This window comes from Bidens hawaiensis, unplaced genomic scaffold, assembly GCF_021521415.1.
Source record: "Bidens hawaiensis isolate Kalapana, Puna unplaced genomic scaffold, B.hawaiensis_p1.1 tig00010730_1, whole genome shotgun sequence".
Taxonomy (NCBI): Eukaryota; Viridiplantae; Streptophyta; class Magnoliopsida; order Asterales; family Asteraceae; genus Bidens; species Bidens hawaiensis.
This window is the reverse complement of record NW_027491820.1, coordinates 534,462-559,004: the sequence shown is the minus strand read 5'-3', so window position 1 is coordinate 559,004 and position 24,543 is coordinate 534,462. Positions and strand designations below refer to the sequence as shown.

The following is a 24,543-nucleotide window of genomic DNA, read 5'->3' as shown; positions in this document are numbered from 1 at the left end:
TATTTGATAAAAACAAAAAATCAAATAAATGTTAAAGATGAATAAATGATTATTTAATGCAGTAGAAAAAATATAATAAAATAATAATGCTAAAAGGGTCAAAAGTCATAAGCATGCCAGTCAGCATTTAGGGGAAGGAAAAAAAAGCATGAAATCTGAGACTTGTGTCGTCCTCTCATCACTCAATTTTATTCATTCTAATAAAAATGTGATCTGTTGATTAGGGTTTTGTTTCTCCAGAAACCCTAATTCCATTTTCCAATTCAATAAATTAGGGTTTGATCTTGGGGATGAATGTTAGCGATGGCTCGAGAAATGTTAACGACAGTGGCGCCGGAGACGACACCGGCGGACGGCGGCGGCGTAGGGATGGTGGTGAAGAAGGCGAGCGCGAGAAGCTGGATATTGATCGACAGTGAGGTGAGTGAGACGGTTATGGATATCGACAAGTACGCAATCATGCACCGAGTTCAGATTCATGCTCGTGATCTCAGGATTCTCGATCCTCTTTTGTCTTATCCTTCCACCATTTTAGGCCGTGAACGAGCTATTGTTCTTAACCTTGAAGTGAGCATGCTTCTTATTAATTATCATTATCATTATCATCATCATTATCATTATTATTGTTGTTATGTTTCATTTTGGGGCTATTCTGTGGTTATCAAATCAGTGGTTAATGTGGATTTGATTGTTCTGCAAATTAAAATGAATAGTTTATAAAAGAGTAGAATTTAAAGTATGTGCTAGCTTTAAACTTTATGTTCAATTCTATTATGCTAGCTTAAAGTGTCCTTTTTTCTTCCTTTTGTTTTTTATATATAAGCTCTTTATGTACACAACAAAATACATGCATTGAAATTTTCACCAAAGTCAATGCATATTGTCATAATATATATAACAGATGTTTTGTTCTGTGATCTGTATGTCTCATTTTAATGATCATTTTGTTATCGTTAGTTTCTCTACTAATTATCGTTTGTGGCTTTGTTCTGATGCATGCAGCATATCAAGGCTATAATTACTGCTGAAGAGGTTAGATTTTTTTTTTATTGATTTTATTTTTTCATTTTCTCTGTGTTTGTGGGAGACATGTATTATATGTTAAAGTCTAACAAATATGATTCATACCGTGCTTCAACTAAAAGATTGTTTTCATGCTATTTGTTAGGTGTTGCTTCGAGATCCATCAGATGATAATGTAATACCAGTTGTTGAGGAACTAAGGAGGAGATTGCCTGTTGTAAATGATAATGCTAATGATGTTGAAACTGGTGAAGAAGGCGGTATGTTAGTAAACTTCTGAGTTAATTGCACAAATGACACCTGTGGGTTAGTTTTCGGCCCATCAGATTGATTTTCACATTTACTTTTAATTGGTGTCTCAGTTTGTTTGTTTATTCGTCCATTTATGTTCATTTACATTCGTGTTTATAATGTTAACAAACGAACATGAACCGTTTACTTAACAGTCGAATATGAACAAGAAAACCTCATACATTTGTTGTTTGTGTTGGATCATTTGTTCAGTTAAGGTTAAGCGAATGAACATGACAAATATGTCCTCACATGCAATTGCATGTGAGGTTACTTAAACCCAAAAAACTGTCAGGTTTTAACACTGGGGGTTAAATGCGCAGTATGATCGAACCACAAGGACCATTTGTGCAATTAACTCTTATTTGTTGGAAAGAAATATTTCTTAATTTGTTGGTTGAATAACGCGTGCAGAATCTCCTTTTGAGTTCAGAGCACTTGAGGTTTTCTTAGAGGCTATATGCAGCTTTCATGCTGCTCGTACAACGGAACTGGAAACCGATGCTTACCCTGCTTTGGATGAGCTTACTTCTAAGGTACATGCAGATGCTCGTGTTCGTTCTTTTAAATTTACTCAATTGAACACGAACGAGGTTTTCTTATTCGTGTTCGTGTTCGTTTGTTAAGAAATTGAATGAGTTCATGTTCATACTTCATTCCTTAACATTATAGACAAACGGTTCACAAACGTAAACGAATGAACATAACTGGCCAAACTCCAATTAAAAGTAAATGTGGAAATCAGTCTGATGGGCCTAAAAATCAATAAAACCAGACTAAGTTGTAATGAGTGATATTTTAATTTTGTAAACTATAAACAAATATAAGTTAACGAACATAAACGAATGCAAATGAATAAACTTAAATGAACATAAATGAATGAACCTGACATATGTTCATGCCCGCTCGTTTAACTAAATGAACAAAAAGGTCTGTTCATATCTGTTTGTTTATTAAATAGCCAAACAAAACGAGCTTCCCGCCAAACTGTTCACTGAATGTTCTGTTCGTATAACTTTCGAATTTGGATTGACAGATCAGTAGCCGTAACTTGGATCGCGTTCGTAAACTTAAAAGTGCAATGACACGGTTAACCGCTCGTGTTCAAAAGGTATACACGATGTTATTATATGCCACGTATATAATGACTGTTTCCTAATCACCCTTTGAAATATATTTGCATTTTGCAGGTTAGAGATGAACTTGAACGACTTCTGGATGATGATGATGACATGGCGGATCTTTACTTGTCACGCAAGTTATCTTCAGCTTCACCAGTAAGTGGGTCCGGTGCAGCCAGTTGGTTTTGTGGGTCCCCCACTATTGGCTCAAAGATATCTAGAGCCAGCAGGGCAAGTGTGATGACTGTACATGGAGATGAGAATGATGTTGAGGAGCTTGAGATGCTTCTAGAGGTTAGTTACAACCTACAACCTTCTTTTAATTTAATTTGAGAAAGTTGCACAAGTGTGAGGACTTTACATGGAGATGAGCATATTGCAAGTTTGGTGTCTACATTTTAAAAGTTGCAAATTAAGTCTAAACATATTTGAGATGGTTGCAAGTTTAGTCCACTCCCAACGTTAATCCCAGTTTATTTTTTCATTTCTTATAAACAAAAGAACTTAAAACATGCTTTTTTTGTTGTGTTTCAGGCGTATTTCATGCAAATTGATGGAACATTAAACAAGTTAACGAGTGTGAGTGATTTAAATTCCATATCTAATTACATTAAAGAAACATTTTTATAAAGTTGAGATATTTATGATAAACTTTAACCATGAAATTGTTAATTGTGCAGTTGCGCGAGTATATTGATGATACAGAAGATTATATTAACATTCAGGTATGCAGAAGCTTCTAATGAGTTTTGTTTAAAATTTATTTACAAATTGTGATTTTAAAACCACAATTATTGTTGTTACAGCTTGACAATCATAGAAATCAGTTAATTCAGTTGGAGCTGTTTTTAAGTTCAGGAACCGTATGCATGTCAATCTATGCATTAGTGACGGGTATATTTGGCATGAATATACCTTATACATGGAATGACGATCACGGATACATGTTTAAATGGGTTAGTACAGAAAATATAAATTGCATATTTTGATTTGGATCGGTTTTAGCACAAGACCGTAACCATAACCGAACTATTGCTTAACCAATCCAATCGGTTAGGCCAATCAGTTTACAAGTTTATTTGGTTCGGTTATGGGTCGTTGAACCGTGAACTAGAATTTCTCATGAAATGTTTGTGCATGACTAAAATAGCCCCAAACTATGTAATTGGGCCTGGCTAAATAGCCCAAAACTATGCAACTGTGCCCGAAAGGGTGGGCTTGAAAATTTTTTTCACCATTTAATAAATTGTTATTAGATATTTGGGCTTTGATAATTTAAGCTTACTGTTTGACATTTGTAAATTATGGTTTGTTAAAGTGAACTAGAATTAGTCATGAAATGTTTCGGCTCGACTAAAATTGCTCAAAACTATGTAACTGGGCGTGAAAGTTTGGGCTTGAAATTTTTTAATCAATTAATAAATTGGTATTAGCTATTTGAGCTTTACCATTTGACATTTTAAAACTTTTACTAAATCTTTGGTTATGGCCTATGGGTCAGTTAATCGGGAACTAGAATTGGTGATGAAATGTTTGGGCCTGACTAAAATAACCCAAAACAATGTAATTGGGCCTGAAAGTTAGTAAAACTTTTTATTTGGCTCGTTTGACCTGTTAGAGATAAAACACAGCGTAAATATAAGTAAATTAATGTATTGATGGATTGAAATTTTGACAGGTGGTAATTTTGTCAGGCGCATTTTCGGCTGTGATATTTCTTTTCATCGTTTTCTATGCTCAATTTAAAGGGCTCGTTGGATCTTGAATCTTGATGATTGATTTCTAACTTTGCACATGGTTTTTTTAGGTACACTAGTACTAATACTGACTCTTGTTTTTATTTTGGTTCTCCTTGAAATAGAACATGAAGGAAAAGCATACAAACTTGAAGTTAAAACATTATTGCAACCTGTTGAAATAAAGCATTATATTTTTATTATTCAATACTATATGTGTGGTTGGTTACATTTGATTTGGATATGGTAATGGAGACGGGAATGGGGAGGATGGTGGTTGGTGATGGCGAAATAATTGTAACATGTTGAAACACTTTGTGTTGGTAAACTTATCATAAGAAATGAAATGTGCTAAGGGATGTACTAGAGAACTCTCGATTTGTGGCGGACTGCTAATGGTCTGTAACTTCATAATCATCAAGATCAAACTGCTAATGGTTTCATGATATGTTATTTTTGGCGTGTGGGCCTTTGTTTTCGTTATTGGGCTTAACATTATTCTCGACTTGTAAGTAGAGGTGCACAGGCTAACAAGTTTCTACCCGAAAAGCTGACTGGTGTAGTGACTTAGTACTTGATCCAAAGAAAACCGGTTTATACCCGATTCAACCTGGCTGTTAGAAACCGGTTTGTAGTATTGAACTCCGAAACCGGTTTTTAGGTTGCTTTTTTTTTAATTATTATTTTTCTTTAAAGCTGGTTTTTTCGGGTTATTTACCGGTTAACCAATTCTATTTTGGCTTTTCTTGACTCAAAACCGGGTAGTACCTGACCCGATTAACTGGTTATTTGACCATTTAACTGTTCAAATTAACCGGTTTTTGGCTAACCGGTTTGTGCCCCACTACTTGTGAGTTGTGAGTCCTCATTGTCTATCGGATTTTGTGGGGTATCAAACACAGTTTCCTGACCTATTGGGCTCTCCGCCTAATGGGTATTAGGCCCAACATGCTCACTGTTGGATTTTGTGGGGTATCAAAGATATCAAACATATTTTCCATGAATTTGACGTCTCTTAATATCACAATTTTACGGTGTTGGGCATCGTAAAACTCATGCCCCTTTGTCCCGTACCTTAAAAATATGTAAAGGAAATTTGCAAATTATATGGTATGGTTGTGAGTAGAATAGAGAGAAAATATTATATTATAAAGTTAAATTCGGGGTTTCACTGTTCACACCGTATAATTTTTTAATGTTTTCTGAAACTGGTTGTGAGTAAATGAGAGAAAAAATATAATGATAAAGGTATAAAAATATTATTTATTTGACAATAGAGAAAAATACAGTAACTTTTAGTGTAATTATATGATATGTATGAATATATGGTAGGAAATGGGCTGGAGATGCTCTAATCCAAGTACATTTCCGGTATCTCCATGCTTTTGTAATAAGCAAGGCAACCAAAAACTCGTGTGTGTAGTTATTTACATAACTCTAAATTATATAAATAATCTTATCTAATTATTACTGTAAATAATAACAGTTAATATTACAGGATAATAAATACAATTATTTATGCAAATAATCATATCCACGTCAGTGATTCACGTTAATGCGTTTAAACTCTTGAAACACATTGATCGGATAACTGCTGCTCGTTATGTGGTCCTTTAGGATCAAAACCTCATTGGTAATATTGCCATATGTTATTACTTGAGCATCTTGATCTAACACTAACTTTAGTGGTGCTAGCAATAAGCGGGCACCCAAATAAGTGATAGCTATTAAATGGAAAGTGGTCATGCTGACAACCAAGTTAAAGTATTTAGGATCACTTATTTAGAGCTACGAGGAAATTGACAGTGACGTAGCCCACCGTGTCTAGGTAGAATGGTGCATGTTAGGGGTGTTCACGGTCCGTTTTCGCGGTTTTTGGGTTAAACCGTAAACCAAACCGTTAGTAACGGTTTTTGATTCTTGTAAACCAAAACCAAACCGTTGAACTCTTAAACCGAACCGAACCAAACCGCTAATTACGGTTTGGTTTCACGGTTTGGCCCTATTAGGTTGTGAATAAGTTGCAAAGTTTAACGTATTTAAATACAATTTGTTCAGTCACATTTAAGCACGAATTGTCAAAAAACATGAAAATACATTAAGATAACTAGCATAATACATAAGATAACTGTCTATAAAAAATAATTAATGGACTTAGCATCCAAATACATCAAAACAAAGTTTTCACCATTTCACTGCCTGTGGGATTTGGGCTCAGCCCATTTTCAGTTACTATTCAGCTAATATGTATATTACCAATTACCACTTTGTATTTACCACAAATTTTGATATATATAATGTAATATATATATAATTAAATTATCCGATCCGGTCCGGTTCTATACGGTTGGTTTTGGTATAAACCGTAAACCAAACCGTTCGTTACGGTTTGAAATTTTTGAAACCGACCGACCGAAACTTAAAGAAAAAAACCAACCGTGAAACCGAACCAATGGCCGGTTTGGGCGGTTTCACGGTTTCAAACCGAACCATGAACACCCCTAGTGCATGTGGAGAGGAGTGGCAATAGTTTTGTGCGACAAGAAGCTCCCAGCTAGACAAAAGGGAAATTATATAAGGTTACAGTTTGGTTAGCTATGATAACATAAGCAATTGTAGATCATCAAGAAGATTGAAGGATGGATAGCAGAGTGGGCACACAAGGTTGGATAGGAAAAGAATTAAAGTGTTTTTTTTTTCTTTTGTTTTTTTTTTTTTTGAGGTAGCAGAGTGGGCACACAAGGGGTGGCACACATTTAAGATAAGATACGAAAAGTAAAGGGATATTGAGATGATTTGGGCATGTGTTATAAAGTACCGTATTTTACTGTGTTCAATTATTCGTTTATGAGTTGACGGGCCAGATTGTAATTAGCCAAAGTATAAGTCACGGGGCTGAATTGGAATATTCAAAAAGATGGTCAAGATCTATAAAAACCGAAGAATACTCTTACAAGAGTCTGTTACCATTGTTACCAGGTGAATATGTTACCTTTACCAAAACCAAGACTTGTGTCAATTCATATATTTTGTATAATTGAAACTCTTGGTTGATTTGGAAGTTTAAAGCGACAATATTTAGGCCATAAGTGTATGTATGAGAAAGGGTGGGCTTGAAAATCTTGATAATTCCTAACTTTTATCTTACGTCTTCAAGAAATCATATACCTGATCATGTCTCTAGTGAGGATCAAGTCGACCACATCTCACTTATTTTACTCATCACATGTCCCTTCACTATGAGGGCCTCCATGCTTCTCACATGTGCCATCGTTTGTCTACTCCACACATGTCCCATCCTAGTTTTCAAGGGTCTAGACGGGTGACTCGATGGTTTGGATGACTTTTACACATCGGGATAATAAAAGTTTAACATTATATAAAACTTTGAAATATAATTTACATTAAAACATGGTAACAACCCAAGAGTACGACACGCACTAGGTCTCCAAGCTAACTCGTGTTTTACGTATGCCTATAATTTAATAATTAGGTCTATTAATAGCCTTGTTACAACGCTTCATCATTGATCTGTGTTAGGTTTTACCTTGGTGTCCTAACTTGTCCTACCTGTTAATTTGTTTGCTTTTCTTTCAAGATGTTGGCCTTAGGTGCTTGTCTAGGTGCTTTGGGTTTTTATTTTATGCCTCCTTTTTTTTTCTCTTCAACTACTAGTATACATTGTATCTTATGTGTATTTCTCTACAGTAAAAAAAAATGCTTGTTGACCTGAAGTCTTACTGGAAGCAGCCTTTTTATCCATAGAATAGTTGTAAGGTTTGCTCCCATTTCACCATCTCAAACCCTACTTATTCATATGAGATATTACCGGGTACGTTTGTTTGCTATCTATCCATACGTATTACCGGGTACATTTGTTTGTATATCATTAAATGGATTGCAATTCGTTGGTGAATGTAGAGACCGAAAAACCTAACATGGGTAACAAAATTACCCACGTAAATAATAGGAGGGATCACCTATATGTGGGGTATTACTGACAACTTGACAACTTCCTCAGTGTCCGAACTAAGATGTTATTATATATGGATAGAATACCAAAGGTGATGTTACGTAGGTGATATATTGTACAGTTGGTGTTATCTATACAGTAGTTTTAACTAGCAGTGTCTGTTATCCATACAGAATATGGGCATGGGCATGGGCATGGGCATGGGCATGGGCATGTGGTCCACCAAATATCACATGGGATGCTCTCTATTTAGGAATGAAGGGTCCTGATTTGACTCCCACATCCATCCCAGAGTGAATGATGACCGTCAGATGATTGGAACTTGTTCCTGCTTTCACATAAATCACATGGCTGGCTTCCCTTGTCTAACTCATGTCCCCTAAATGCAGCAGCACTTTCCTCAAAGTTGCTGCTCTTGCCACCGACACCTTACCTTGCCTTTGTCCTTAATTCGTTCACTTTAATTTTACTTTATTTTTTTTCACATTAAATAATATAACCATATGTTTGTATACTTTATAAACACCAACTAAAGATGTAATTATACATATAAATACTCCCTCCATCTAGCCTGTCTAGCATTTCATTATCATGAGCAAAATGAACATGGAAGATGGTTTGAATCTTACTCTCGGATTGCCCGGACGAGACGAATCCGACTGCTTCAAGAACAATAAGCGATCGCAGCCCGAAACCAACGATGAATCCAGTGGCACGACCGAAAACAAAGAGGCTGACATGGAAACTGCACCTGCTACAAAGTAAGCATATTCATATGCATGCATATATATGTATGTATATATATAGATTAATTAATATTAATGAAATGGCATGCAGATCACAAGTGGTGGGATGGCCACCGGTGAGGAACTACCGGAGGAATATTGTTCAAAAGGAAAGTGGGATGTATGTGAAAGTAAGCATGGATGGTGCACCTTATCTTAGGAAGATTGACCTGAAGGTTTACAAAGGGTACCCTGATCTTCTAAAGGCTTTGGAGAACATGTTCAAACTCACAATTGGTGTCTATTCTGAGAGAGATGGCTATAAAGGATCTGACTTTGCACCTGCTTATGAAGACAAAGATGGTGATTTGATGCTTGTTGGTGATGTTCCATGGGAGTAAGTCCTCTCTTTCTTTGTATGTATCTATATCTATGTATTATATGTATGATGATGACTCATGTGATGGTGTAATATTATTATGAGCAGGATGTTTATAGTATCTTGCAAGAGAATGAGGATCATGAAAGGATCAGAAGCAAAAGGGTTGGGATATAATGTATGAAGGTCACCAAAGATGATGATATATGATGGAGTGGAAGAGTACAAGATGAATCTTTCAGCTTGAGTTCTCCAAGAACTATTTTCATATTTTGAATATGTCATCTGTATCAATGAACTTAATTTGACAAGATTAATATAGCAGTTCAAAATCAAAGGATTCACTCAAACTAAGTGAATCCATAGTATGCATCATCATATGTAGGTTTGTTTGTGTAAATTTATGGCAGGATCAATATCAGTGTTGTTTTTTGATGTTCTTTAATTATCTTGATTGCAATACATTTTTTTTAATTATGTTATCATTAGAAGTTTCATATATACAAATACATGATTCAATTCTAAAGCAAATGCAATTGTTTGATTCAGTCAGTTATCGGATTTAAGGTCATTAACATAATCGAATTGCCTATAGTCCAAAACCTTTTAAAGTTTTGTAACAAAATAATGGACCAAAAACTTGAGTCACATAAACAACTTAAAGGAAAGCCTGCATAGCATAGCATAGCCATGTATTGAATTGAATCATAGAGGATTACTAGTTGAAGGTGAACTCAAATCGACAACGAATAATGGGGCATTTACTGGAAGGATATGAATGAAATTATTAAAGGTGAACAGAAAAGGTCAAATGTCCAGCAAATAAGATATCATCTTCCAGGCATGTTATGTCTCATATCAATGCATATCTCCATACAGATCTGTGAGCCCACATTATAATTCAAATAATTAGTAGCACGCGGTAAATCTGTGACACCTTAGCCAATTCTAGATTAAAGCGTGTTTGCGTGAGAGAAATTCTAGAAGCTAGGAAGTTTTCACTCGTGTAACAAAAAGATAAAGACAATATCGGTTGTTATGACGGGTTTACAATGTCTTTAAAGAAAGTATAACTTAATAGTTAACAAAGTGAATCATTCTTTCTTTTTAGAACTTAAAAATCCTATTAATGGGGTGACTTTTATCATCCGGTTTAAACTTAATGGTAACCTTCTGATGGCAATATTAAATCTCACATTTCAGTTATTTATATAAGTATATAGATGGAAATATGAGCAGCAAAAGATAGTTTAAAAGCTGGCCTGCAGGAATGAACGATTTGCAGTAATATTTTCCTAAAAACATAGAAAAACTAACGTAAATTCACACGCAAAATGGGCGCGGGGCCTTCGATGGTCAATGGTAGTATGCATTAACACTGTTTGTACCAAAGCGAACCGAAACGAATCATTATTTGATTGATTGGAAACACTAATCAACTTGTTCCCTTGTCAAAAAATATGAGAGAGATTCCAACTGTATACTGGTGGTTGATCATGTGGATGGAATATTATGTAAATAAATAAATTAAAAAGATATTCCTAATAATTATGGTAGGCATGAAATACCCTTGAACAAAGGTTGATCATAAACAATGAGCAGTTTACACCTTTTGTAGACATTTTTTATTGTAAAGTCATAATACCAGTTGTAAAGTATAATCCTTTTAGAGCCTTGAGCTATTAACAAAAGATCTTTGATGGGATTTTTTTTTTAATTAAAAGATGGAATTTATAATATTTAATCATCAACTTGGTCTTCAAAAGGATGTTTTAAGTTTTCTATGTTGAATTTATATATTTAACCAAGGAACAATTTCAAGGGCTAATTTAACCCATAGTAAATACTAAATACTGCATTGGTTTCCACTTTGGGAAACATTTTTAGACACAAAGTAACTCACAGAATCTAATTTAGGATATGCAAAATCAATTATGATATTACTTATTCTTGTGTTTCACAAAAATCCTTACCACTTTAACAAGTTTTGACCGTGTGATTTTCTTTTCTAATACAAAAGATATTGGAACAAAGGTTACAGTGTTAATTCTACAAAATTTGCAAACTTCTTTTAAGAGTAAACTGTGGTTTTCGTCTCTGTGATTTGTCCAAATATGCGATTTTAGTCCAATAGTTTCAAATTTGCGATTTTCGTTCATGTGGTTTCATTTCATCTGCAATTAAACCCGAATTCACTGATCCCGTTAAGTATGGTCGTTAAACCCATCAGCGTGTCCTTCATGTAAGGGACAGTTTTGTCCTTTTTCTTCTCAAATAAACCCCGGTCCTAATTCGCAAGCCCCTTCACGTGAGGGGCTGGTGTGTTTTGGGGAATAAAAAGGACAAAACTGCCCCTCAAGTGAAGGACACGCTGATGGGTTTAACGACCGGACTTAACGGGATTAGTGAATTCGGGTTTAATTGCAAGTGAAATGAAACCACACGGACGAAAATCACAAATTTAAAAATATTGGACTAAAATCGCAAATTTGAACAAACCACTGGGACAAAAACAACAGTTTCACTCTTCTTTTAAAGTATATTTTTTTATGCTTAATCATTAAATAAGATAAGATGTTTAGTTAAGGTTTTAATGGGAAAAACACTAAGGTGTTAAAAGTTATAAACCTCATTAACAGTGGTACACCACGACAACCAACCATTGAAGGATGCGAGTCCACACGCAAACTCACCTAAACACCACAACCAAACTCCTTCGGTATGTTGGTTAGCGCTGATAGGATCACCTCACCAACAAGGACTTAGGTCTCCGCTCTTTGTTCCTTGGCTGACGATCGAATACAAAAGGAGGGGCGGCTAGGGTATGGCAGTTGGTTTGTTTTGTTAGGAAAATTGGATTATAATAATCCCATTGTCATGTATTATCTATACTTACACTTCAGCCAGTAATAATCATAACTTTCACTTTTGTTGCCAAAAGCAATCATGGTAACATAGACGCCATAGGTTTATAATTGATTTTCTCACGATTTCTCTCACAATAATGATTATAATAATTATAGACACAATGAAGAAATGTACTAGTAAAAGTGAGTATCAAGTTATCATGGTAATATGTCATTTTATCGAATATATCATACTTTTTACTATTTAAAAATGCCCATGACATTGATTAAAAAACCTAGTTTGAACAGTCAACATTCTTAAAACAATAGCAAATCATCAAATAATCAAGAAAATAACTTATCATCATAACTCAATATCAATGTACAACACACAAGGCCACAAGGGTAGCATTTGCCTTCTAGGTTACCCAATGTCACAAAGTCCCTGTACAATCTAAAACACAAAATGGCTGATCCATTGTTCATTGGTCTATAGTTAGGCTGAGTCAGAAAGAACCACCATTGACCGGCTTTGATCACCACTATTCTCAATAGACTCGTCTTGTGGGACAACGTCCGGTGAAGCCACATACGATAATCCATACATTTGCTCGTGAGATAGTCCCGGACAAAGCCCCTGTAGACATCATATGCATGTTATCATAATGTCAATTCATATAAACATTTTAAATATCAAAAGTAGTTTACTACTATTATTTTATTATTTTTACTAAGGGTGTTAATCGAATCGAATTCAAAAATTTTAAAACTGAACTCGATTCAATTAGAACTCGCCTAAAATTTAAATAAACCGAAAATAAGCAATAAAGTGTAAACAACTAACTCTTCTCCTTTATCCCAAAATAACTTAACTAATCATGCAATTCGAAGCCCGTTTAAAGCACAATGTGCTTTATATAAAAATGCATACATATAAATCTTATTCGGGTTATTCGAATCGAATTGAGATATCTGGATTCAAATTAGAAATTCGAATCAATTAAGGATTCCACTCGAATAACTCGAAACTCGTATTCGAATTTGATGTGTTTGGCATTGGATTCAAATATAAAAACCTTGATGATTCCAGAAATAGAAGTTGACTTGCGAAAACCATATTGTGTAACATAGCTTGTGGACCCCACACCTCTATGAAACCGACTGCTGCTGTTAGTTTGGTGGCCATCGTTTGAGATATAAGAAGTAGGTTTAAAATTACTGTCTTTACAGTATGATCCAAAATAGGAACAATGTTCACGTGCTAGAGAGATTCTTGGAGTCATGGGCAATAGGTGGCCTTCAGTGCTAAAAATATACCTGCGGTTTCATTAAAAAAATATTTTTAAACTTTGAAAAGGAAACAATGTGAGGTGGATAATAATGATATAATGGTGAAATTAATAAAACTTACTTGTAGGGCCCATTTTCAACAAGGTTATCAGGGCCAGCTGCCAAATCGAAAATAAGCCACAAGTATTTAACCTAAAAAACATCAAACAAGTCAGTTTAACGAATGAATTCATCGATTACATTAAATGAAGAAATACATATTTGTTTTAAAGTGTACACATATTTGTTTTGCCCAATGGAATGGACAATTCTGTGATTCTTCAACTGAAACTGAGTGACGAATCACAATGTAAACCCAATATATTAATGTGCATAACACTATAACATAAATCTTTTGTAGAAAAAACTGAAATTCTAATAAACTTTTTTTTTAAAGTAAATATTGAATATTATAGGGGAGCAATAGTATGTTTAAGAACCACGAGAACCATATAAGACGTGCACACCGTACATTTTGCTTCAGCAAAAAAGATAAAACTGAAAATCAGATGTTTCTTTATTTCTCCCAACTTTCCTTGATTTATCTCCTCTCTTCTAAATATTTTTTGAAATATATAAAAAAGTGCATATATGCATATAAATGTGTATGTAGGCATTTAGATAAAAGACAGTCAGTATTATATATTTTTTTTAAATTAAATCTTAAAGATATTTAAATATAGGAGGCATTACATATATCCTCCTCTAAACTTGCAAAATTACATATTTCCCCAAACCACAATTTTTTAATGCATAGTGTACAATGCTCTTAAAGCGTGATTTTTGCAAGTTTAGATGGGATATATGAAGCTGCCATGCCTTCTAGTCAATTTATATAATAAATAGTCAGGGTTTAGGGTGAACGCTTTCCTATATAATAATATACTAGAAAGGAGCCCGCGCGATGCAGCGGGTTTTTAAACACAGACTCTCTGGTAATCACATAACAATTATGGATGTTCACGCTTCATTTTTGGTTTTGATGACAAAAAATTGTTACTAATGGTTGGGCTCACAAGCTTAACATAAAAACCGTTAAAACCGACCGTGAATACCCATACGTAACATACTCACATTAAAGAAAATGTAGCAATACCATACTCACATTAAAGAAAATAAAATGCTTGTTTTTATGGTGCAACTTTTTTGCAAAAATATTAATGTATGAATAAGTTATGCCCGTTTAAAAATCATGTGGGGAAGTTGGTTTATAATTAAAATAAAAATAATATATGGTTAAAGATGAAGGGGTAAACATGTAAATAATATTTATTTTAACAAAAGTTGGTTAAAGTTAAGGGTGAAGAGTTGTAAATATTTTTTGAAGAAGTGTTCAAAAGACAATTTTACCCTCTTTTGTTTATGCACCTTATGCATTAAATTGTGTAAAACTCTTAAAATCAAGGTGTCTTAATTTGCTCATCTCTCATACATTATATATAGTATAGATATAGATATATATATAATACACACACGCATGCACGCGTGCACACACACACACATATATATAGATAATATATATAGATATATATTATGTATATATCTGTGTGTGTTCAATGACATATAAAAGTCATAAAGATGCCATTTTAACAGGGGTACCGTTTCGGCTAGAAAGAAGCTCTCCATGTGATCTTCCTGTTTATGGAACTCTACATCTAGTATGTGGCAATATCCACATGTACACCGGGCCCCATACTGCAAGCTGCTAACAATGTCTCTCCCAACATCAAGATACCTATACACCACAAAACCATAATTAAAACAAAAAATAGAATCTTTATCAGAAGCGCATGTCAGATTAAGGTTCCAACCTAGGATCCCTGGTGGCTTTGTAAAGCCAGTAAGTGCTTTCTATCAGTTCTGGACGCAATGGATAACTCTTCTGACCATGCTACACAAGCATATAAATAAAAGTTAAAAAGATAAAATTTTAATTATGGTGAAAGTTGGCTTGTAGACGAACCGAGCGAACACGAACAGAGGCATTGTTAATGTTCGTGCTCTTTCATTTAACTTTAACCGAACATGAACACATAAACGAACAAATTTCTTGCTCATGTTCGTTTGTTTTAAAAAATGAACATGTTCGTGTTCGTTTATGTTCATTTGTTAACATTTTAAAGGAATAGTTCATGAACATAAAGGAGCAAATATAAACGAACATAAACTAACTTATACAAACAATTATAAACGTACACCAATTGAAGTTTAATACATGTTCAATAATTTTTGAAAATTATAAAATTGAACAGCTAAATGTGTTAAACGAACATAAGCAACAGACATAAACGAATGTGAATGAGCAAACTTGACACATATGTTCATGTTCGTGCACGCTTATTAAAAACGCACTTCCTGCCAAACAATTCAAGAACGTTTGGTTCGTTTACATGGATAGGTAAAACCGGGATAAAGACGTGTTACCTGAACAGAAAAGGAAGCAAGATTGAAGCCTTCGGGAGTGAAACCGTATCTTTTCCAAACACTAAAGAAGGCGGTATGCGTTCTAATAGCAGGATCAATATCTCCAGCTAAAACCTTCCCTTAATACCCGCTTTTATTATTTTCTGTAATTTTCTTGTAAAATCTAGAAAAAAAAGTATAATAATATTATTATTACCTGAAGACCTGGCCAGAATGCTTGCAGACTGTTAAATAGTGGCCAAACAAGTGCAGCAGAATTCATGTTCACTTCAACATACCTACACACCTTCAAAATTGTGTCATTAACTTTAAAAATAACAAATAAATACATAAAATAGGAGTTAAAAAAGGTGTGTGAATATTCAGAATAACTTCTTACCAGGGGTCGTGAAAGAGATAATGCATAGCTGCACCGTAAGCCTCTTGGAATATGTATAAGTATTCTTCGTCTCCAAATAAAATATACGCCTATAGAAGAAACAATGAAACTTATTTATGAAATTAAAAACAAAAGGACGATTGCTTTGAAATTTACATAAAATAGCAATACAATTACATTTTTGTAATTTGGTCATATTACTTACGTTTGTTTAGTCTTTTAAAGCATGTTTTTAGGTTATTTTTGTTTCATTTGTTCACCTTCATCGAGCAATTAACTGAATAGACAAAAGTGTTAGTGTAATAAAAACTTTGAATGATTAATTGATAAAAGGTAACCAAAATGGGGCAAAAATGTTAATAAGATGCTATTTTGGGCAATTTGCCTTTTGCTAAACATTATTATTTTTATAGGAATTTGTATATTATGAGAACAATAGGAGATGTTTTGTTGAGATAATTATTCTAATACAATGTTACAGGAATATATAAACAAATATCCAAGAACCCTAACAGGCTTAGCTAATGGGCATATATAGATTGTAACACATACCTTCAAAAGGTATTCATAGAAAGAGTCAATACTCGTTCCAATGCCTGCATCCTGAAAGAATTTCAGACGCAAATTTAGACAGCATACAAAGAGAAGCAAATTTGAAAGAACCAATAATGAAAAGATATTGGAGCTTATTTTAAGAAAAATAGAAGAAAAAGAATAATAAACCTTTTGTGTCCATTCACCGGTAAAAACATCAACATGAGCACCAACTAAATTTAACTTGGAACGCCGGGCCCATATACCCCTAACTGCATTCTTGGTAACTTGCTCAAAAACTACACAACAAAACCAACTTTATAACATGGAATTTTAAATATATAATTATATATTAATAGAAATGCTGCAATTTTACAAATATGCACTTACTGGGATCATTAGTTAAGCGACTAAGCACCCCAAATTCTAATGTCAGGGTACCACCACCAGCCGTAGATGTTATCTAAACAAACAAAAGGTATAAGATAAATATATTTTTACATAATTATTCATGTCACATGTAGTGTTGTCCGAAGTAAAACAAAAATAAAATTTGCCAGAAATTAGTGAGCCCTACCTTACTTTCATGTTCATCAACTCCGTGCAATAGATTAACAGACCCATATGGAATTCCTGCAGCAAAATCATTAAAGTATAACAAAATCTAAATTGTCTTTTTTTTCACTAAGAAATTGGTGATTATGAGTAAATAAAGTGACATACCTGTTGGGGTGTCAAATGCAGGTAATAATCTACGGGCAAGATCTTCAGCAAGATGAAGAAGTTCATCATCATATGAAGGAATTCGCATACCCTTTAATTATTTAATTCAAAAAACTGTTATTTTATTTAACTTAACAAAAAATTAAAAATGAGTAATTAATTATTAAGCATAAGAGAGAGCAAAATAGAAATACCGTAGAATAATCGCTTGCAATTAGATGAGCAGAAAGCAATCCTCCAAGTATCCGAATTGTGGTTTCAAACAACGACACCGTTTTGTTCTGAAATTTTGTGGAGTAGATAAAGCTTCAGTTTTTAACTTCAAATCCATTAATATTTTAACTGAATACTCACAATATCAAATCTGAGATTTTTACTAATCCATTCAACAGAAGAAGTGAAGCGATCTTTGTCACCAAGCAAAGCCAATGTGTCTAATGAGTCAATCTGCACTGATGGAATCGTTTATTTATCAACTTTTGAAAAATGGTGAATAAAAAGTAGGAAAATGTTTAAATACAAAGGACTCTTATCCGATCATACAAAAGTGTAAGAAGGATTTTGATCAACAAATCAATAGTTGGAACAATGGAAAGCTGCCACATCATTAATTTTCAAACGTCAAAAAAAGCCTGCAAGGGTAAATTGATATAGCCTACCATTTGCTGACTTATTTCAACTTCCACCATTTTTTTAAAGCGTTGGTAACTTTTTTACACGATATTATTTTTTGAAAAAATTACACCATAAAATCAACCATTTTATTCACTTTAATTTGGGTACCCTTTTGCTATACCTTTTTTTTTTTGAAACAAAATCAACTTTTTTTTTAAAAACACAGATATGTTGTGGGTATTACATGCGTAATTATGAATATAGGTTGCATAACCCATCTCCCACGCACATTCTGGTGCCTTCGTAGCAGTTGTACGACAATAGCTCAGCCCATAAGAAGTAGTCAATAAGGAGAAAAATGTTACCAATGTTAGTGCATAACCACCAAGCGTGTCTTCTCCTTGACAGGATAGCGGTTTCAACTCGTCACGTGGGAAAGCATGATCCATATATCCATTAAACGCATGATAAAACATTCCACTAACCTGCATCATCAATTAAGATTATGCTTACAATTTCATGGATTAAAGAATCAATATCATACCGTATGCAACAAACTGGTATCATATTGCCAAGTAATTTAATCTATTACTTCCTTAAACACTCATAATAACTTGTCACACATTCAAGCCAATGACCATTCATGTCCAATAATTCAAAGTTCCAAACAATCCCAATTTCATACGCCATATCCAAACACCCCTCCAGGGGCCAGTTATAATAATATTTTTATATGTGTTTTTAGCTATAGCTTTTATATATAGTAAGCTTATTTTAAGATTGAAGCTTGTTTCAGCTCGGTCGGCTCAATTCAAGCTGTGGCTAATGAGCCAGCTGGGCTCATTTGAAGCCCTAGTGTAGTCATTTTGAAGACACAATTAGACTTCCCTTTAGCATCAATGTCAGATATTATAATGACAAATTACGAATCAAAATTCGTTCGAAATGGTAACAATCCAATCCAATCCAATCAAACCAAATCGTATATGAATCGTACCTCATCACGCAGCTGCTTTGCTTCTTTAAAACTAACGCCTTCGGAAAACACTGGACAGATCAAACCTTGTGAAATTGTTATTATTATTATGAAGAAGAATGCAATCCTTCGTTCCATCTCTATTTCTTTCGCATTCGCAAATTATTATTATTATTATTATTATTATTAGCTGCCGATTACGCCGGCGTTTTATGCCTCCGTTACTTACAAACATATTGCTTGTTACTTATATGGCCCCTTCACTATTTTTTAATCTACTTTTCATGCCTTCAACTTCTACTATGGGTTTTTCACTTTCTTTCCTGTAAGTAAACTCATTAGGTTGCTTAAAGTTGTTATCAAACAAGCTATTCAAATATTCAATGCTAATGTAATTTATTTTCCTTTTTTTATTTGCTTATTATATATATATACATCTAATTTATATAAATTTGTTTGGTTTAAAAAATTCTTTTAGTTTATTTTGTTTTATCTATTAGACTTATGTGTTATGTTTAACTAAAAGACCACGTTACTACCACACATGTATGTGGGATCTTACTAAGTTTTCCCTAAAAAAGCACATAATGTAGGGTTGTTCACGAGTCGAGCCAGGGTGTTTTCAAGCTCGGGCTCGAAATTAAATGGGGTAACTTAGTTAGGCTCTAGCTTGATTTTGAAGTTAAACGAGCTTAAGATCGAGCCAACGAGCCGAGCCATGACTCGAGCCGAGCCAGAGTCGATTTTGGCTCGGTTACAAAAATGATCCAAATCAGCTCAGGACGTTTCAAATAAACTTTTTATAGCTAGTTTAATCGAGCTTTTTTCGAACGAGCTCGAGCTTCGAGCCTCGAGCTTTTTGAACAGCCCTAACATAATTTAACTAAAACACAACAGTGTTTTTTTTTTTTTTTACTTTTTATATATAAGTTATGAGTTGGAAGATTTGATTGGTTACAAAAAAATTATGCCCCACACCCAAGCTTCATTGAAGCTCACCCCTATACCGCCCTTTGGTGCTTGGCCCATAATGGTGTTTAACGCCCCTATATGGTGATGTTGCGGAGGCGTTACTCGATTACACATGGTGTTAAATAGTAACATATGTTGGCTTAATTGTTGTTTGGCCCAAGTGTAAAGCCTAGTCCAAGAATTATTAGGGTTTATTATATTTGGTAATGTCCTGACTAGCAAATTAGGTTAGTTTATATAAGCCGAGTTATGGTTAGACATTAGAATAAGAAGTTGATGCAACCGAGTTAGGTTTCATCAAGAGTCAAACCGAGTTAGGGTTTGAGGGTTTGTAATCAGTTTTTTGAGTGAGATTTTTTATTATAATAAACGAGAGTTAGTCGTTTTAGTTTGTGTTTGATTATCGATTGGGATTTGAACATAAATATTTATTCATCCACAAATGCACGCACAATAATTTTCTTTTTCGTATTTAGTTTTTTATTATAAACTTTTGTATGCATTTGACCTTATATATCAAACCACCACCCTCTGCTAAAATGACCCATTAATGTGTAACTATTTAATGATTCTCATCAGCCATCATTCAAAAGGAAAGCAAATGAGATGTGAAGAAAAAAAACAAGTAGAATTTATAAACGGAAGAGAGCTTTAGTAAGTGTTCTTTACAACAAGAGAACATACATACATAAACAAATACATACTGACATACACATATCAATCAATCATACCCAGTAAAATCCCACCGACAGCAAAGCTATAAGTAGGGTCTGGGAAGGGTGGGATGTAGGCACACCGTACCTCTATTCAAAGGAATAAAGAGGTGGCTTCCAGAGAGACCCTCGGCTCTAAGTACATGTGTATGAAGCAAAATAAAGGAAATCAAAGTTTAACAGCTATATAAAAACTACTGCTAATTATAATAATATTAATAATAAGATCGCAGTTTAACAGCTATATAAAAGCTAATAATAATTATAATAATAATAATAATATATGTAAGGGAAATACCATTATGGTATGTGACCTAAATAAGTTAAGTCTAAGCCCTAAGGTATTCAAATTTCAAATCCTTGATGGAATCATTGGTATGTTGTTTTGTAGGTATTCACAAGCCGCAGCCACTCCACTCCCGAGCTTCACCGGGTAACCGACATCCTTGAGCACCATCTCCACCCCTGCAAGACACCCCAGCAGTTGCAGCTACATGCACAAACAACACACAAATTAGTTTAAAACATAATAAATAAATAAAATAATACAAAAAGTTGGAGAAAAGATGGATAGGGGTGTAGACGACCCAAGCAGCTACTCGAGATCGGCTCGTTAAAAGATCGAATTGAGCCGAGCTTAAACAGGCTCGAATCTTAAAATAAGTTTGTTATTAAATGGGCCCAAACATCACTTATAGAGCTCGAGCTGACTTGCGAACCTATTATCTATATAAATTTTATTTAATGTATGAAATATAATTATATAATAATATTTATTATAGAAATAACTTAATAATATATATCACGTTATATATATAAATTATTATTAAAAGATGCATAATAATAATTAAAAATGCATATAAGTTAATTAATAAATAATAAAGAGCCGGGCTCAAGCCTGGTTGAGCTTTGGCTCGGCTCGTTTACACCCCTAGAGGGAGGTATGCTTACATCATTTACGTGGCCAAGATGTCCTATTCTAAAGACCTTTCCGGCGACCTTGTTAAGGCCGAGACCCAAGCTTAAGTTATATCTCTTCCATCCTCTTCTGACGATTTCAGAACTATCAATATGTGGAGGAACAACCACTGCTGTCACAGTGTCACTAAACCATTCCTCACTTTGGGTGCAGTTTTTCAAACCCCATGCTTCAACAGCTAGCCTGTTAAAAGTACAATCGATCAAGAGTTACTTATGGTTAGTTAGACTTATAGTTATAGGCTTACAATTATAGACATAGTTATAGTTAGTTATAGACTTACAGTTATATAGTTGTGATTAGCTAAACTTACATTTATTATTAGTTACAGATCACTTGTGCTTATAGTTTACTTACAATTACTGTTAGTTATAGACTTATAGTTATACTTAGATATAGACTTACAACTATATAGTTATAGTTAGTTATATACTTACAATAATTGTTAGTTATACTTAAGAGTTATATGGTTATAATTAGTTAGTTAGGTATGGACTTATAGTTATCGTTAGTTGTAGCTGGTTAGTTATAGACTTGCAATCATAGTTGGTTAGAGATTTACAGTTGTATGGTTAGTTAGTTAGTTAGTTATAGACTTACAGTTGCTTAGTTAGTTAGACTTACAGTCACAGTTTACTTACCTTGTTGCTTTTCCAAGACGAGCGTGCCTCGCAATGACATTATCCAATCCTTCTTCACAAATCAGATCAAGAGCTGCTTTAAGACCATACAAAAGTTGTATAGATGGAGTGTAAGGCCAATAAGTCCCCATCTTGTAGAACTTCAAGTAGTCCTTCCAGTCAAAGAAAACCCAAAGTGATTTTGCACTTTCAGACGCCTCGATAGCTTTGGGGCTTGCACACACAATCCCCACACCAGTTGGAAGCGAAAGCGCTTTCTGAGACCCCGTTAACGCCACATCTACACCCCATTCATCCATGCGAAAATCCAGAGCGCATATTGATGACACACCGTCCACTAAAAACAGTGCAGGGTGCTGGTACTCATCTGACATTCATAAACCAACCATTATTATTACTATCTATATTTGTGCATGAATAGTAAAAGTTTTCTTCTTTTGAAATTGAACACATCTTTGTGTTTTAAAGTTCGAACATTAAGGTTTTCTATTTAATTTAGTATAGTTTTCATTATTTTTATAAACTGACCAAAAAAATTTTGTATTCTGAAGTTTAGCCACAAAGTTTTTATTTTTTAACTTTTGATTAAAAATAAATAAATAATACTGAATTACTGCCACATTGTGCAATGAACGTTGTTATTATCATTATTATCAGTTAGTTTAGAGATTCATTATAATGAAAGTAATCAAAATTTTATTTTACGGAGTATTTTCCTTACGGAAGCCAAGTTGTTGGTAACTCCAGTGGCAGTCTCGTTGTGAACGATGCATATGGCTTTAATAGTATGAGCAGTATCTGCAGCCACTTTTGATGCTAGAACATCCAAGTCAGCACCCCGTCCCCACTCGCTTTCCACCACGTCGACATTGAATCCAAGGCGTTTCTGTTGATCTACCCAAAGTAAACTGAATTGACCGATGATAAATGACACAATTCGGTCTCCAGGTTAGTGCACTTTCCCAAGCACCAGTTCCTGTACAGAGTTAACTACAACATTTGAACTTCCCTTTGAATGAACTCTAGGCTTGTAAATGAACTAAAGTACTAAACGTTAAGTGAACTCATTTAGTTAAACGAACGAACACAAACAAATGTATCGTTCATTCATTTATGTTCTTTAGGTTCATAGTTTATGTTAATTTGTTCAAGTTCTTTTACGATAATATACTGATTTGAATTTTTTAGGCTCATTAATATAATCTAGTTTTTATAAGCCTAACACATAGTTGTTCCCATTTACTTTTAATTGGAATTAACTTAGTTATGCTCATTTACGTTCGTGAATAGTTCGTCTATCAGTTAATGAACAAGCAAGAAAATGCTAATTTTTTAACGAACATGAACAAGAAAACTTCGTTCGCTTAACTGTTTGTGTTTGATCGTTTGTTCGGATAACTTTACACAAACAAATATGAACATGTTTCCTTCGTGTTTGTTTACAAGCCTATAAGTGTTAATTGCTAATCATATATGTAATATACAATAAGAATAATTACAAAGAAAACCTAATCAAATCATGACTCCTAAAATTAAGCCATGCCTGTAGTTGGGATGAGAAAAGGAGTCCCAGAAATGGTCTTAAAAATCTTCTTTACATCCTCAAGTAAAGTTTTAGTCAAGGCGGGGACAGCAGGGGAGCGGTAGTCCTCGGTTCATTCCGGGATGTTAACAGGTCCCGGAACAAACAGGTGATTCCTTCCAGGTGCGTACATATAGTCCATCTTAATTTGCCCCCTATCTTCATACCAACTGTGACTAACTCGTGTGTTGTAAATTAAACACATTTTTATTAATTAAAAAAAACATTTACAGCAATTAAAACGAAATAATTAAAAAAAACTTAAAAGTATAGAAAATTACCTAAATAAACTTGAAGTTTTAAAAAGAAAAGAAAATTGCAACGCCAGCTGCGTGGTGCTGCGTTTATATTCTAGAAGAAAGAGTTGCGTTGGATGGTCATTACCCTTACCCATGCTAGAGAAAAGTTGGATAGTGAATGTGCTAAATTCCAACAATATTCCAAAGTATCGTATTTTGAAGTTGTAAAAAGAATATGTGTATACATAAAGGGACTGTAAACTAAGGATTACGATAACAAGAATGGTCAAATTGGTTGTGTGCTTCCCCGAATTGAATTTTGGAGAACGCATGGCACAGTTGT

At 34.1% G+C, this 24,543-nt stretch overlaps 3 protein-coding genes and 1 pseudogene across 4 annotated transcripts; 2 read left to right on the top strand and 2 right to left on the bottom strand.

Annotated features, from left to right (window-relative positions):
• Window positions 1–236: 236 nt before the first annotated feature.
• On the top strand, window positions 237–4,425 carry LOC143535984 (magnesium transporter MRS2-I-like). The gene is made up of 10 exons (XM_077030082.1): window positions 237–567; window positions 1,003–1,032; window positions 1,169–1,283; window positions 1,729–1,850; window positions 2,351–2,425; window positions 2,505–2,729; window positions 2,970–3,014; window positions 3,116–3,160; window positions 3,242–3,391; window positions 4,114–4,425. The coding sequence occupies exons 1-10, from the start codon at window positions 295–297 to the stop codon at window positions 4,198–4,200; spliced, it is 1,167 nt and encodes a 388-aa protein (XP_076886197.1). The 5' UTR covers window positions 237–294; the 3' UTR covers window positions 4,201–4,425.
• Window positions 4,426–8,735: 4,310 nt separating this feature from the next.
• LOC143535964 (auxin-induced protein 22D-like) lies at window positions 8,736–9,676 on the top strand. The gene is made up of 3 exons (XM_077030068.1): window positions 8,736–8,905; window positions 8,982–9,266; window positions 9,357–9,676. Exons 1-3 carry the CDS (start codon window positions 8,736–8,738, stop codon window positions 9,430–9,432), a joined length of 531 nt encoding a protein of 176 aa, XP_076886183.1. The 3' UTR covers window positions 9,433–9,676.
• Window positions 9,677–12,423: 2,747 nt separating this feature from the next.
• Window positions 12,424–19,212, bottom strand: LOC143535963 (alpha-mannosidase I MNS4-like). Its single transcript, XM_077030067.1, has 17 exons — window positions 19,096–19,212; window positions 18,464–18,583; window positions 17,838–17,930; window positions 17,678–17,764; window positions 17,484–17,574; window positions 17,338–17,393; window positions 17,151–17,223; window positions 16,950–17,059; window positions 16,779–16,829; window positions 16,227–16,315; window positions 16,044–16,125; window positions 15,848–15,961; window positions 15,235–15,314; window positions 15,023–15,158; window positions 13,506–13,576; window positions 13,171–13,411; window positions 12,424–12,731 (listed from the first exon to the last, which is right to left on the bottom strand). The coding sequence occupies exons 1-17, from the start codon at window positions 19,210–19,212 to the stop codon at window positions 12,591–12,593; spliced, it is 1,752 nt and encodes a 583-aa protein (XP_076886182.1). The 3' UTR covers window positions 12,424–12,590.
• A 1,895-nt stretch (window positions 19,213–21,107) lies between these two features.
• Window positions 21,108–24,103, bottom strand: LOC143535961 (serine--glyoxylate aminotransferase-like; annotated as a pseudogene). The gene is made up of 5 exons (XR_013135804.1): window positions 23,923–24,103; window positions 23,085–23,355; window positions 22,380–22,746; window positions 21,711–21,921; window positions 21,108–21,249 (listed from the first exon to the last, which is right to left on the bottom strand). The product of XR_013135804.1 is annotated as a serine--glyoxylate aminotransferase-like (transcript).
• Between the last annotated feature and the right edge of the window lie 440 nt (window positions 24,104–24,543).

Bases quoted from the DNA above. Each gene is read 5' to 3' on its own strand.
- LOC143535984 (XM_077030082.1), top strand. From the start codon at position 295: ATGTTAGCGATGGCTCGAGAAATGTTAACGACAGTGGCGCCGGAGACG. The intron at 1,033-1,168 runs GTTAGATTTTTT...GCTATTTGTTAG, and splicing joins CTATAATTACTGCTGAAGAG to GTGTTGCTTCGAGATCCATC. The intron at 3,015-3,115 runs GTGAGTGATTTA...TTAATTGTGCAG, and splicing joins CATTAAACAAGTTAACGAGT to TTGCGCGAGTATATTGATGA.
- LOC143535964 (XM_077030068.1), top strand. From the start codon at position 8,736: ATGAGCAAAATGAACATGGAAGATGGTTTGAATCTTACTCTCGGATTG. The intron at 8,906-8,981 runs GTAAGCATATTC...AATGGCATGCAG, and splicing joins GAAACTGCACCTGCTACAAA to ATCACAAGTGGTGGGATGGC. The intron at 9,267-9,356 runs GTAAGTCCTCTC...TATTATGAGCAG, and splicing joins GTTGGTGATGTTCCATGGGA to GATGTTTATAGTATCTTGCA.
- LOC143535963 (XM_077030067.1), bottom strand. From the start codon at position 19,212: ATGGAACGAAGGATTGCATTCTTCTTCATAATAATAATAACAATTTCA. The intron at 15,962-16,043 runs GTAATAATAATA...TATTAAGGGAAG, and splicing joins CATTCTGGCCAGGTCTTCAG to GTTTTAGCTGGAGATATTGA. The intron at 15,315-15,847 runs GTAACACGTCTT...ATGCTTGTGTAG, and splicing joins TTGCTTCCTTTTCTGTTCAG to CATGGTCAGAAGAGTTATCC.